The sequence below is a fragment of the Thunnus thynnus genome, chromosome 24, assembly GCF_963924715.1.
Source record: "Thunnus thynnus chromosome 24, fThuThy2.1, whole genome shotgun sequence".
Taxonomy (NCBI): Eukaryota; Metazoa; Chordata; class Actinopteri; order Scombriformes; family Scombridae; genus Thunnus; species Thunnus thynnus.
This window is the reverse complement of record NC_089540.1, coordinates 19,114,087-19,129,881: the sequence shown is the minus strand read 5'-3', so window position 1 is coordinate 19,129,881 and position 15,795 is coordinate 19,114,087. Positions and strand designations below refer to the sequence as shown.

General features: G+C 38.5%; 1 protein-coding gene across 3 annotated transcripts in view; it reads right to left on the bottom strand.

Annotated features, from left to right (window-relative positions):
- The window catches only part of agap1 (ArfGAP with GTPase domain, ankyrin repeat and PH domain 1), a 181,765-nt gene that overhangs the window by 81,890 nt on the left and 84,080 nt on the right, over positions 1 to 15,795 (bottom strand). For all 3 annotated transcript variants that reach the window (XM_067583662.1, XM_067583663.1, XM_067583661.1), the window contains 3 exons: positions 9,875 to 9,960; positions 8,399 to 8,540; positions 6,632 to 6,766 (listed from right to left, as the gene is read on the bottom strand). In XM_067583662.1, coding sequence (XP_067439763.1) covers positions 6,632 to 6,766; positions 8,399 to 8,540; positions 9,875 to 9,960 — 363 coding nt within the window. The remainder of the gene's footprint in view (positions 1 to 6,631; positions 6,767 to 8,398; positions 8,541 to 9,874; positions 9,961 to 15,795) is intronic.

Genomic DNA, 15,795 nt, shown 5'->3' with positions numbered 1-15,795 from the left:
ATTACATGTTAAACACACACACACACACACACACACACACACTGAGTCTCAGCCTAAAACAAAGAGAATGACTGGAACAGATAAAGATATAAACACAGTCGACCTCCTGAACTCTTAAATGTCTCTTTGGTCACAGAAGCTGTAAATGATCAGTCGGATCTACGAACACCAACTGGACGTTTCAACACCTTTCTCTCATCATTTTCCTCTTTTTAATCTAAGTAAGAACTAAATGTGTTTCCACCTGCTGTTAACATGTAAATAACTAAAGTTTACAGAAAAACAAACAAAAAGTCAGAATATTTTACTTTTCATGGTTTTCTAAACCATCACTGACTTGTACTGAAACAGAAGAAATACAGTATTTTCTATATGATTTACACAACCTCCATTGATCAAAGTTTAATATCAATGACTGTTATTGAATCATTATTATCAGGATCAGCAGCTGGATTCACTTTATTACTGACTGTTTTCATACTGATACACTAACAGAATATCATTAAATGTATCAGAAGTATAACAGTAAATAAATTACACTAGAAATTAAACCATCAATCAATTAATTGATCATTTAATCAACAGAAGATTAATGAGCAACAATTTAAATATTTAAGATATAGATATTTTGGATGTTTCAACCACTGTTTGAAGCAAAAATGCCAAAAATTCACTGGATCCAGTTTCAATAATGTGATAATTTCTGGTTTTCTTGGACTCATCTGACAAATAATGGATAATATTTGGATTTTAGACAAAACCTGATGTTTAAATAGTTGCTTTAAACAACTGTGACGGTCACATTTCACAGTTTTTAGATCTAATATACTCAGTAAGAGAAGTAAAACTAATTCATTCTGAACATTTTATTAATAAGAAAACTGAATATATTTGTATTTTAGACTGTTGGTCAGATAAAACATGTATTTAAGCCTTTGTGATGGACATTTTTCATTATTTTATGATGATTAAAATGATAAAATAGATGTATTGTATATGTATTACAGCCCAAGTTAAAACATGTATCGTGTTGTTTCACTGATGGTTTTAAATAAAGTTTTCATGTTTAAACTAAAGTGATTAACTCCCATCATGCACTTGTTTTTCTTGGCTACACAAACACTTGATCTCAGATGAGAACAGAAACATCAGTCTCTTTACATCAACGACACGCTGCATGTAAACGCCTCGAGGAAGGACACGACTCCTCCTCCTCCTCCTCTTCCTCTTCCTCTTCTTCCCCCTGACACACAAAAAAACTGTCACGACGACGACGACGAGTAGGCCAATTATTTTTAACGCTAAATGTTGTGGTCACTCATGCAACTCATCCTCTCTCTCTCTCTCTCTCTCTCTCTCTCTTTGTGCAGCCGCTATAACTCATCAAAACCTTTATTACATTTACGACGCTCGCCACACACACACACACACACACACACACACACGCACACACACACACACACGCACACACACACAAACCAATCATGTCAAATTAGTGCGAATCAGCGTTTCTTCACCGGGAGCCTCTGCTTGTCGCCGTGACGATCCAGCTGATTATGAAGCTGAATATGAGCGCTGTAATTAAAGCCCCGCCCCCCCCCACAGACCACCTCCCCCCCAACCTGACCCGACCCGCCGCCATCAATCCAGGAAACAGAGCAAAGGTCACGGAAACACGCATGTGGGATCGATACACACGTTCATGAACTCTCGCTTCATTCATAGATTGTGATTTTATTCACCGCGACGAACACGAGAATCTGACAGAGAAGAAGAAAAGAAGAAATACTGACAGAGAAGAAGAACGCGAAGTACTGCGTTCACTACTTCAGTAGAAGTACTTCAAGGAGTTATTGTATCTACACTTGTATTATAATGTTGTATTATTCATGTAATGTGTATTTTGATGGTTTATTTATATTGTTGTCTAGTTTAATCTTTAACAAAGCTTTATATTTTATAAACTGTTCGTATATTTTGTGTGTAAAATCTTAATTTGCACAATAACTTCAGCTGTCAGATGAGACGTAGAGGAGTAAAAAGTGAAATATTTGCCTCTGAAATGTGGAGAAGTACGAGTGGCGGAAAATGGAGCAATAATAATAATAATAATAATAATAATAATAATAATAATAATAATATGTAGATTACAACCAGCTGAATCCTCCTCCTCTCCCTACAAGCATGTAGAAGAAGTCCTCTCTAGATCCAGTGTTTGTCCCTTCTGGGCTACTGTAGAAATATGGCGGCCTCTGTGGATATAAAGGCTCATTCTAAGGCAACAAAAACACAATAATTCTTATTTCCAGGTGATTAAACACTAATTAAAACATACTTATGAATATTATATTACATTTCTGTCCTGCTAGATGCAGTAAATTCTACACACTGGTCCTTTAAGTAAAGTACAAGTACTTCAAACGTGTACTGAAGTACTGCAAACACATAGATACGTGTATATTATTATTATTATATAAATGATATCAGCTGCACTGTGACGCCCACAGCTCAGATCAATAATTTACTAAAACACAAACAGATTCTGTACGAACACACAGTGACTCTGCAGATCAGCTGACTGCAGCTGTGTGTGTGTGTGTGTGTGTGTGTGTGTGTGTGTGTGTGTGTGTGTGTGATGATGCGATGCTTCTGACCAATTAGAGGACGGCGAGTGTTTTAAGTGGCTGAGGGCCGAGAGCCGAGCGGCGTCATTACTGAAGTCCTCGCCGCAAATTAAGGTCACGCTAAGAAATAATTAAAGACAGAGAGAGAGAGAGTGTGTGTGTGTGTGTGTGTGTGTGTGTGTGTGTGTGTGTGTGTGTGTGGAGGCAGACACTCACACCATGTACCCAAAAAACAACAAAGACAAACACAAAACACACAAACTGTTATTCACTGACACACACTTTCAGTTACAGTAACACACACACACACACACACACTTATACTGTAGACATACAGTCACACACACACACCACTTATCAATATACACACACACAGATACATGCTGTCACACACACACAAATACCACAATTACACACTGTCTTACACACACACACACACGTAAATACATGATGACACACACAAAAATGTCACACACACAGATACACAACACTACATGTTAAAAACACACAAATACTGTTGATACACACAGTCTCAAACACACACAAATACACACTATAACACACATATTGTACGTACTTACACAATATGTCACACACACACACATTTGAACGTACACACCTGCCAACAAAATCACACTGAGAGACCAACACAACCAGACACACACCTACGCTAAAAAATCATACTGAGACACACACACACACACACACACACACACACACACACACACACACACACACAGAGAGCTGCAGGCTGCTGTCGTGTTTCGGGCGTCGACAGAAAACATTAAACTCATCGTTCTGCTGGATGATTAAAAAACTGATTAATTTGGTATAATGACGAGAAAAACACAAGGAGACAGTGTCAGAGACAATAACACACACACACACACACACACACACACACACACACACACGGAGGAATAATTAAGAGGATAATAAGGCAGCGTTTAGTGTGGAGAGCTTCCTCCTGGGCCTCACACACACACACACACACACACACACACACACACACACACACACACACACACACACACACACACACACGCAGCTTTCATTCACGTTTCCAGCATTTTTACATCAGCTGTTCTTCTTCTGTGGTTTCCTGGCTGCTGTCGTTCTCCTCATATAATAATAAAATAAATAAAAATAATTCATCACAGCGTCTCAGAGTTCAGAGATATTTGACAGACTGATTGACGGCGGTGGAAATAATCACTTCCTGTGCTGAGTGTTTGTTGTCTGTGTTCCTGCGCTGCCCCCTTCAGGACAAACTGAGCAACAACAACTGACATATTTACACCAAAACAAACTGTTTACCTGCTTTCTGGCTTCAATACTTTAATATAATAATCATCCAAACCAACAGTGAACTGATCTAATGACAAATATGAGATTATTTAGTCATTTGCAGGCATTTAAAGGTGATTTTTTAGGACATTTTGGTGCAAATTATGAGAAAAAAACTGAAATAATTGTTACATTGATTTAGTTAAAGTTGGTGATTTGCACAAATTGAAGAACTGGACTCTTCAGTCTTTAAAAGACAGAATAATACTCCATCTATGTGTTTATCTATGCAATTTAGTACAAATTATTAACAAATTAGACTCAAATATTTGCCTTTTTTTCTTGACAAATACTCGACTAATCAATTAACAGTTGCCGTTCTGCTCACGACTGCTGCAACATGAGATCAAATCCACTCAGACTGTAAACGAGCTCTGCTTTCTGGTGATTAGTGATGTTTAAATAACGAGAGATAAAGAGAGAGAGAGCTGGTTTCTAACGTGACGACAGCTTTGACTCCTCGTTCTTCTGTATCAACGGTTTAAATATCAGGTCGAGGTTTCAGCAGCAGCAGCAGCAGTGAGGGTAAAACTCAGGTGGATGCAGACGGAGCCAGAGGCCAACAGACTCGCCGCAGCTCTGCTAATTAACCGCCGTGTCCGTGTCATCCATTTCTCTCTAATTACAGCCGTTAACCCTGCGCCTGCCGAGCGGCCGCTTCATTAACGTCTCCGCTGACTCTCCTCTTATTAATCTGCTCTCAGACGGTAAAAAATGAGCCGCCGGCTTTTACTGTTTGCAAAGATACTTCGGTTCCACCACGGAATAAAAGCACCTCTCTGCTGCAGCTTTCTGTCATGGTCTTCTTCTCCTGCTGCTCTCATGTTGCCTTCAGGTAAAGATAAAGCACCTGTTTTGACCTTTGACCTTCTTGTTGTCATGAGGGAAAGCTTTAAAATGTCACAAATCTCATTGGTTTAATTTCTGGTAACAATCAGTGTTTATTTGCTCATTTTTTGGGTAAAATTAATTGTTTATTTACTGTTAACGTGTGTTTACAGGCAGCTGATTTATTTTAGAAGCTTCTCTCTTACAGATTTTAACTGTATCAGTGATGGAAGATGTTTCTCTAACTGGTTTAAACTCTGCAAGATCTTCAACAACAGGAAGTGCATTACTGTACATGATTCGTGATAGACTGGGGATCATGTTTGGTACTAATATATATTTTTACACTGCATGAAAACAGGTGAATCTGGTATATTATACATGTGACAGGCGGGACTGGTATATTAAGGCAGAATCACTTTCTTTTAGATGTATGTGCAGAAAGAAGGATCTTGGTTGCATGGAAGACAAACATCCCAGAAAAGTAGCTGTTTTGCAGACAAAAAGGAAATTCACAGCTCATCTTCAACTACAGCTGGCTGACTGTCTTGCTTTTTGCCTGCAGTGCAACGGATGAAAGCCCATCCTGCTTTTGCACAAACAGTATATGAAGGTGAATTTAAACTCCAGAATATGTAAAGAACTAATAAACCCTTTTCACACATGCACCACAACCCTGAAGTTATCCAGACGTCACCCGACAAAGACCGCAAATGTCCGTCATAAACATTTACCTGCCAGATCCAGAGCACTACGTCTGTGTGATGTCCCGTCATGTGTGCATACAGCAGGTGAATTAACAGCGAGCGTGTTGATGACGCTGAATTACAACCTGCAGCGTACTTCCTGTGTCTCGTCCTGAACTCCCTCGCCTAAACCAAACAGAGTATTTCCTGCTGTGGCTACACAGACGTGGAGTTTAATCACAATTTAAATCACAACTGGAACATTTTAAATGAGAGATTCTCCTCGAGTCGATCAGCTCTAGTAGACGTTTGGAGTTTAATGTTTCTGGACGAGATGGGAAACGTCAGACAGGTGCAGAGCGAAGCGGCAAAGACGGTCTAAATTCTCCGACTCTCTCTATTAGGACTGAAACTAATGATTATTATCTATCAACTGTTTTCTTGATTAATTGATTGGTTGTTTGGTCCATAAATTGTCAGAAAATGGTGAAAAATGTCCAATCTGACGTCCTCAAACTCAAAGATCTTCAGTTTACTGTCACAGAGACTAAAGAAAGCAGAAAATATTCACATTTAAGAAGCTGGAATCAGAGAATTTGGACATTTTATCTTTAAAAAAGTGACTCAAAACAATTAATCAATTATCAAAACAGCTGCTGATTCATTTAGTAGTTGGTAACTAATCGATTAATCAGCTCTACTCAGTCTATCATCCTGATCAATAAACTCATTTGTTACTCTGGACGTATAAATCAGTGTTTTCTCGTTGAAACTCAAGGTCAGACATCGTGACGAATCCACTTCCTTCATTTCATCACGACTCTCCGGCAACACGGACGCGGCGTGTCCGGGTCAGTCGGGACCTCCTCGTCCTCTTCCTCACCTTCCTCCTCCTCTTAATGTCTGACTCTTTTATTAATCCCATTGGGGAATCGTCTCTTTTTGCAGCTCCCTGCCTTCCTCCCATCGCTGTGATAAAACTTAATTGCTGTTCGGTTTGAGCTAAATAGCTGAGCGGGTCCATTTAATTCCTAATTGATGTGTGATTAAGAGCGGCCGAATGGCTGCGGCCGAGGAATGTCACCTTCCCAGAGGACCGGACTCTTGTTTCTGACCACAGACGGGGACTCTGGCGAGGATTCTTACCGTCCTGGAAGACTCGCTCCACGTTCAGGCCGTAGGTGGCGCAGGTTTCATAGTAGGTGCAGCGTTTGAGGTCATTGGAGAGTTTTCTGGCCCGGCTGTCGTCGATCACCCGAGGGTTGGCCGAGCTGATGGCGTCTGAGAGGCAGAAGGAAGAGAAACAACTCAGAGTTTTACACACAGAAACAGCTGTTTATAACCTCTATGTGTTCACTTTAATCATCCTCTTCTTCTTCTTCTTTTGTGTCACATTGTATTTCTCCAAAAAACACAAGTTCACCAGTAAAAAGGAAACTCAGATCAGCTTCTCCAGTAAATCTTCTGCTTTTGTTTCTTTGTTTTGTTTTTTAAAAAGACAAATAAATGTGATTGACACATAAACCTCCAGCTGTAACTGTCTGACTTCACAGTCTGAGTGAACGTTGTGGAAGTTTGTTTCATTATTAAAAGAAAGTAAACTTGAACCTCATTCAGCACAAAAACAGCAATAAAAATCAAGAATATGATATGATATCATGATATCAGGTTATTTGTTTTAGAGAAGGTGTTTTATCAGATTATTCTTCAGGCTCTCTGATTAATAAGAGAAGTTGTTGGAACTTCAGGTGGTTATTTGGCGCCATCAGCTGGTTAAAATGTGTAAATGCTGGTTTTGTCTCCACAGACAGATTCAGACCTGATAAACATTCATAAACATCTTATAATAAACCTGAACAATGAAAATCACTGATGGCAACGTGTGGTTTATGTTGTTTGTTTGTACTTGTTGTTGTTGTTGTTGTTGATCTCGGTCTCGACACTCATGAAAAAGAGATTTTTAATCGTTTAATCGATTTTTCCTGTTTAAATAAAGTTTAATAAATAAAATGATGCATTCTTTATAAATATATGCAACATATATATAATATATTTTATTTGTCATTGGACAGACTTTGTAAAAACATAACTTTAGTTTATTGTTTATGACTGAAGAGGTTTTTTACTTTTGTTTTTGTTTGTTTGTATGTTTGATGAAATGTTGCTTTTCTTATCTACAGTAAGAAATGTAAAATAATTATAAAATATATTATATAAAAAAAGAAAACAATATGTTCTTAGTTGTGTTTAACATCACATCTGCTCCTCAGCAGGTTTTTAATTCTATTCTTATTAACTTATTTGTCTTATTCAGTGTTTATTATTTCTACATGTTGTTTACTTGATAACTGTTTATGAAATGTCAGAAAACAGTGAAAAATTACAGTTTTTTAAAGTTCATGATCTTAAAAACATCTTTATTTATTTTTCTCTCTAATGGTCTGAAAATCAGTAAGAAATTCAGTTTGTAATTACAGAAACAAAACAGAATATTTGACATTTTTTCTTATTAAATTATTAACTTTTCTAACAGATTAATTTGTTCCAGCTGTGTTTTATTGTGGATCCTGAATCATATAACAATAAATCTTCAGGTGAGTTTTAGAAACACCTGTAGTCATGGTTATTAACCACTAGATGGCAGCAACGACTCACAAACACTCAGTTTGAACAGCGTCTGTGTGATTTATGGGATCTTGTGGTCTGTCACAGGCTACTTTTGGGGACAAATTTCAGACTTAAGACTAGTTAACTGGGGACGGCTGGTCCAACTGGAAACAAGAGTCATGTCCCCAGTTGAGGAGAAGCTTTTAGAGTCAGTGGTTACGGTAAGTCTCCAGGAAATGAATGTACGACTATGTAATGTCCCTAAAAAGGACTGTGATCTGATATGTGTGTGTGTGTGTGTCGGACCTTGCGTGCCGACCAGCACCAGCGGCAGGTCGGTGGTGTTCCTGAAGTTGGCGAGTCGACTGAAGTAGTGATAAACCGTCTGGAAGCTGATCTCATCCTCCAGACTGAAGACGAAGATCACGGCGTCGACCCACAACGCAAACTGCACACAGAGAGAGAAAGATAAAAATAAACACTTTATTTATACTTTATTATTGTTTACGGCAGCAGGAAGCGATATATAAGTGAGAGTAAAAGCAGAGAGGAGGAGGAGGAGGAGCGGAGGGAAGGAGGCGCAGAGAGGTGAGGAGGAGCAGAAACAAAACTAGTCAATTATTCATAAATCGGAGAGTTTTCTGTCTAGACTCGATCACATTAGAGCTCCATTTGGTCAGTTTGCAGGACGAAGCGACCGAAAACAAAAACCTGACCCAGATTCATCCCGCAGGGTTTGTCTCTCGTCATCCAGCCTGAAATCTGTCTCTGACAGACGAAACTCACAAACACACTGTTGGTTTGAAGCTGAATTTAAGAGAAGGTGGATTTACAGGATGTTTAAAGTTAAATATGAGCAGAAAACGTTTTCATTTCCTCTTTGTTTTCTTTAAAAAATGTTTCTCAGCAGTTAAAAACTGAACATGAATCATGATGACTGTGATCCAGTGCAGGAAAAACAAACTTCCTTCTTTCCTTTTTCAGTTTTTTATAAACAATTTTAAGAGCAGAAGAAGTTAAAGCGGCGGAGTAAATGTCAAATAAGATAAACTGTTGCTTTGTTCTGCAGGTTGATGCATGAAAACACAATGCGTTACAGCAGACTGATGACTAAAAACTTCACTCATGTCATCACATAAATCATCATCGGCATCTTAAACCGCGTCACGTCTTAAAGTCCGACTGAAATCATTTAATCTTCTCTCAGTCAGAAAGTAGAAAACACAGTTTGTTTCTTTTTGTTTGTTTCTGATTTTTTCTCACAGGAGAACAAGACAAACGATTCTCTGTAAACTCTAATATTCATGACTAAATAATGCAAATTAAATTGAAAGTTTAGGGAAATAAACATCCAGGTGTTAATGATAAACAGTCTAACCATTAAAAACTTCAGCTCTTGATCAAACAAACCACAACTGTCGTCAGATTTTAGTTCAAATGTTGCTAAATATTGACAGAAAACTCCTGTTTTTGAATGAAGATAATAAACAAGAACAGTTTAACTACATGTGAGCAAACAGAAAGCAAAACCACATGTTAAGACAGTATTTGATAAACAAAAAGTACATTTTAAATACTTTAAGGACATTTTAAAGACTTGAGCTGTTGGATAAAACTCTCCTGTGTTGTCCTGTTAAATCAGTAGAAATAAAAACCTACTGCAGCCTCAAGCTAACAGATAAATCACCAAAGACATAAACAAGCATTAACAACACATTTCAGCAGGTTTTTGGCTGCTGGTGCAGTGGAAGCTGTTAGTCTGGGTGCAGGTGCAGGACTCACCTGAGCCTCCGGGGGGCCTCCTTCATCTCTGATGAGCAGCAGGTGACTCTGACCGTCGACCACAATCTCCTTCTTGAAGCGTCCGCCTGCAGGAAACAACAGCAGCCGTCAGAGACGACACAGGAGAGGAACACCTGAATCTAACAGCTACACGTCTGATCTACAGCTGTACAGCCAGCAGACACCGATCGATCGACTGATTTGGTAAAGATGATGAACTCTAAACGAGATGAAAGTGATCGGAGGAGATTTGTGATGATTGAAATGATTGAAACGTGAACTATGAAGGTTCAAAAAGGTTCAAAATGGTTGTAAAACAGAGTGACGACCACCTGCAGATGAACGAAAGGAATGAAGCTCTGCAGCTCAGAGAAATTCCTCGTTATCCTGTCAGAGGCCCAAACAATGACGAGGCTGTTTTACACACATGCACACGCACACGCACACACACGCACACACACACGCACACACACACGCACACGCACACACACGCACACACAGTACTGCAGCTGAATCGCAACACAACATGAACACATCAGATTTTTTGAGGAATCTTGATCATTCTTTGAATATTTCTCTCAGTTTTTAACATTTAACTAGATCAATCTGTGACCTGTTAGTTGACCTTTAACCTTTGACACCTGACTGTGGTGTAGCGACTGTGTATTATGATCTAAATACGATGTTAATGCGTCCTCAGGTCGGACCAGAAACTGTGTTTTTTGTAAAACAGACAGAAGTGGAGGCTATTTTTGACATTTGAGTTCTTGGCTAAACGCAGCTCTGACTGACTCTGAATCATAAACAGGAAGTTTGGATGTCGTCTGTACAGACTGTTTTTTTCCCACTTTCCGTATTTCTGGGCTCCTGGGAGTATTTGGATTTGACCTTTGACCTCCTCCATGCCTTTGGCTGTACGATCGGTTGGTCAGTGTGGGATTTCATTTATCGCTGTAACACTTTTCTACACTTTTAACTTGTGTTTTATATTTTTGGTAAATCAGTGTGAACTCATTCTGAGGATGAAATGTGTTGCATAAAAACAATATAGCATGTAAAAAAGAAAAGAGTCAGTCGGATTTTATTAAAATACTGAGTTAAGTGTCATTTTAGTGACTGAACAAATGCAAAACATGCGTACAAACTATGTGGCTGCTATTAAATCTGTTTATTTAATATTTTATTATTCTTATTATCTACTTATGAGTCACAAAGTTATAAACTGTTTCCTGTAAATTCAAACATGTGTTTTTCTTCTTCTGCAGTCTAATAATGAACTGTGATGTTTAGGTGAACTAGTCCTTTAAGTGACAGTGGAAATATAAACTCCATCAGCGTGATGTTTCAGTTCTTGTGGGAACAAACGTCTCGTCCTAAAGATTTACAGGAAGTTGCTCCCAGTATAAATTGAGTCCAGACGTTATTTTGGGTTTTTCTCATCAGGATCAGCTGATCTCTGGACGCGGTGGACGAGTCTTTGAGCGAGAAGGCGGGCTGCATCAGCATGTGGAGATCATCGCCGCGACGACAGAGAGAGTAATGACACGGTGGATGTTTACACGAGCGGCGAGGAGGAAGCTTCCTCACCTCCAGATATTTTTCTGGAAACACTGACGGGAACAAAAATCATTCATAAATTCACCAAACAGCTTCTTTCTCTCTCTCACACACACATATTTTTAGCTCCTCTCTCTCCCATGACTCTGTGGCAGGAAGCTGGAGCCAATCAGAGGAGGAGGAGGGCGCACACGCCCGTAATGCAAATTACCATTTGTACGCCGCAACACACACACACACACACACACACACACACACACACACACACACACACACACACACACACACACACACACACACACACACACACACAGATCAAAAAGAAAAGAAAAGCCTCTGAATGCAGAAACATGTCTGGATGTTTGGGAAACAGGAAGTTCCCAGCAGTCAAATGCTTCTATTTTACCTATGTAAGTTTGATAAATTGATTAACGACTAAGAGGATTTATAAGTTGTAATTATTGATGATTAATATCTGCCTTTCCAGGAGCCGACTCCAAAAACTGCACCTGTGAATCTTGACCAAAACATTCACCGTGTGTGTGTGTAACAGCTGTTCATGATTGATTATGTTCTCCAGTAATCGATCAGTCGTTTGGACTAAAAAATGTCAGAAAATGGAGAAAAATGCCTGTTATGACGTCTTCAAATGTCATGTTTTGTCTGATCAACTGTCTAAACATGTTCAGTTTATCATGTATGACAACGAAACGCTTCAAACTATCACATTTGAGAAGCTGAAACCAAACATTTTTGTTATTTTTCCATAAAAACAACTAAAATGATTGTTTGATTATGCAAAGGTTGCATTTTTAAAGAAAAAATGCAAATATTCTCTGCTTCCAGCTTCTTAAAAGTGAATATTTTCTGGTTTCTTTAGTCCTTTATGACAGTAAACTGAATATCTTTGAGTTGTGGACAAAACAAGACATTTGAGGACATTTTTCACCATTTTCTGACATTTTATGGACCAAAAAACTAATCGATTAATCCAGAAAACATCGACAGTTTCATCCATAATGAAAATTACAGTTAGTTGCAGCTCCAGTTTGTATACTGCTAAAAAAATAGCAAACAGCCTAATAAATGCTTTTGTTAACTTTAACTGATCAGGATGGAAGTTTGTCAGAAAAGCCTTGGTGTTGTTTTAAAGATCTAAAATTAAGCGGCGCCTGCTGCGTTCAGACATCATGTTGTGAGGATGTACAGATGGAGCAGCTGATGCTGAGTCAGCAGCGTCCGGCTCCACTGAGTTTATGTTTATACAGAATATTTATCATATCTGTGAATGTACAGGAGACAGCAGTAGTAGGAGTGTAATGTCATGTTTAAAGTACATGCACACAGCTGAGACACGTGAAGATGAGGAGGGATGAAGATGAAGATGAAATCAATAAAAGGAATAAATCTAAGATATGAGAGGCGGAGCTACACGATCAATCAGCAGCCAGTCGAGTTCAGCTTCAGGTTCCAGCAGTTTGAAATCAGATTAAACTGTTTTATAGCAAGCAGCTGGTTTAGCAGCAGCAGCAGCAGCAGCAGCAGCAGCAGGTATGAATCATGCGGCTGTTTATGTTCAGTTCCTTCTCTGATACATCAAACCGACTTCTTCTCTTGTTCTCTACACAAAGACGTCAACATTCATCTTTCACTCCTGTGTTTGTATCTACTTTTTAATAGAGGTTTTGGACATCATTTAAGTGATCATTTAATCAGTTTGTAAACATTTATCAATATTTATAAGCAGTATGTAAACAGTTAAACACAGATGGTTTATAACGCTAGAGCTCAAACTATCAGCAGCATCATTATAATCAATTGTTTTGAGTCATTTTTGTTCAAGAAAAATATCAAAATTCTCTGATTCCAACTTAAAAAATGTGAATATTTTCTGGTTTATTTTGTCTTTTGTGACAGTAAACTGAATATCTTCAGGTTATGGACTGTTAGTTGAGCTTTGATCGACATTTTTCACCATTTTCTGACCAAACTACTAATAGATTAATTGAGAAAATAATCAGATGAATCAACTATGAAAATAACTGTTAGCTTCAGCTCTATAACACACTATGATGTAGTTATAAGCAGATATAAGAACACTTATAACACACATATCTGCTTACTCGATAGTGTTATAACCATTTATTAACTGTTTATATACTGCTTTATAAATTATTCATATTAATTAAACACTGAAGGAGTCAGTAACACTTTATTATTATGACTTCACAGGTCTGTAATTCCCTGTTAACATCCTGAAAGATTCCTGGACATAATTATGTATTTTAATACTATTTTAGGGGAAAACAGGAGTTTTTCTTTTAAAGAAAATATATTGAATGTTGTACACTTACCTGTAGAGATATTTCACATTTTTCCACATCTTTAGCTGACCTAAGTTTATTATTATTATCATGTTTGGACACATACCAATCAAATACTGTCTAAATGTTATATTTAGTACCAAATTACATATTGTTTCATGAGGAAAAGTCTGATATTCCTCCAGATTGTTTCTACTGTTAAATGAAAACATGAAGAAGAAGTGCAGCACCTGCTACCAAACTGCATTGAGGTTTTATAACAGTGAACCTGAGCTGTTCTCAATACGCTGCTGTCAGAATCAGCGAGGCGGAGGATGGATGGATGGAGGGATGGATTAACAGATCGATGGATTGAAGGTAGAGAGAAGAAAGAAGAGAGGATAGTTACCTGCATCCACGTCAGCTAGTTTACAAGTGCAGCCCAGAAAGAAGAAAGAGAGGAAACAAAAAAAAAAAACAAAAAGCAAAAGACAAAACATCAAAGATGCAGCCACAGTTAATGCATGCAGTCAAATCCAAAGAGCACAAGTTCATCAGCACCAAACGTTAAACAGATGCAAGAAAAAAGAGAGAGAAAAACACATTTTAGGAGGCAGAAAAGAGAAAATTTATGAGGGCAGAGATAAAAGAGTGAAAGAGAGGACACAGGAGAAGCAGAGAGGAAGAAGAAAGAGAATTATGAGGCAAGAAGAAGAAACAAAAAAGAAGAGAGAAAAGTGTTTACAGAGTTTTATTTCCAGGTCAGCTGGAGGTCAAACAAAACACAGAAACACATCTTCAAACTCCTGCAGAGGAAGAGAAGCAGAGATTTCAAGGATCATGGCTGGATCTGTTTACTCTCCCTTTTCCGTTTCTTTTTGTTGTTTTACTGATTTGACTCAGTTTCATGCATATTTTTTTTTTAACGTTTGCAGGAGCCTGTATATAACCCGAGAGGTGAAACAAGGCCCAGAAAAACAGTCTCGCTGCTGCAAGTGAGCACACAGTAATAACTGCGGGAACATTTTTATCACATCTTCTCTCATCTGGATGTTGGTGGCAGGAAAGAAAATCAACCTGAAACTATAAAAGTGGAAATGTTAATAATTATAAGGACACCTGACTGCTATTTTAAAGCCTTTAAGAGGATTAAAACCGCCGCAGGAACAAATAAAATCATATACAAGAAAAAGCCCTGAGTGATTTTTTTTTTCTTTCTGTGTTAAAAGTTGGGACAAATAAACACAAATGAGCCGGTTCTTCTATAAAACAATACAATCTCTACATCATGTTTGGCGACTTGTGCGAGCAGCAGCTACACAAACTTAAAAGCCGCAGTCAGCAGCATTAGTTTGGTGGCTGCGGGTGATTTCCCCGCCGCAGTTTCTTTCTTTTTTAATGGATTCCATGTGCTGCTGCTCAAACACTCAGACTCAGTTTAACTTCTTTGGGGTTTTTTGGGGGCTTTTTTTTTTTTTTTTTTAAATAATAGGCAGCAAACTGTGGTCACATGCTTTACAAACAATTGAACTAAAAACAGCTGATATTTAATAATCAGATCAAAAGGTTTTTAGATTGATTGATACCTTCAAGTTCAGCAGAGAATAAAGCTGGAGACACATGATCCATCGCTGTGAACATTTACTGATCTTTATTAGTCTTTTTATTGTCGTGTTGTGGTGCAAACTGTTTATTTTCAACTAAGAATGTCTTTGCACTGCTTTTAACAACTAAATATAAAAAACCTGCATGGTCTGAGAGTCCTTGAACGCACCACTAAGAAGGGTTTTTAGGGGGCTGAAGGTTTTTTGGGGGGTCTGTTTTAAAGTCTGTGCTCATTAACAGCAGCTGATGTGATGTGAGTCCAGGCTGCAGCCGAGGCTCCAGTCTGCAGCCTAAGAATAGTTCTGGTTAGCGGCTTTGTGGCACTGCGGTCGCCCCGCCGCTGCGCAAAGCCACCAACTCCGCTCCCAATCAATCGCCATGGGAATCCACGTTCTGCTGCATATTTTTAGACACCAGGAATTTCGAAACAACACATACAGTACGCTTCCCTCACTC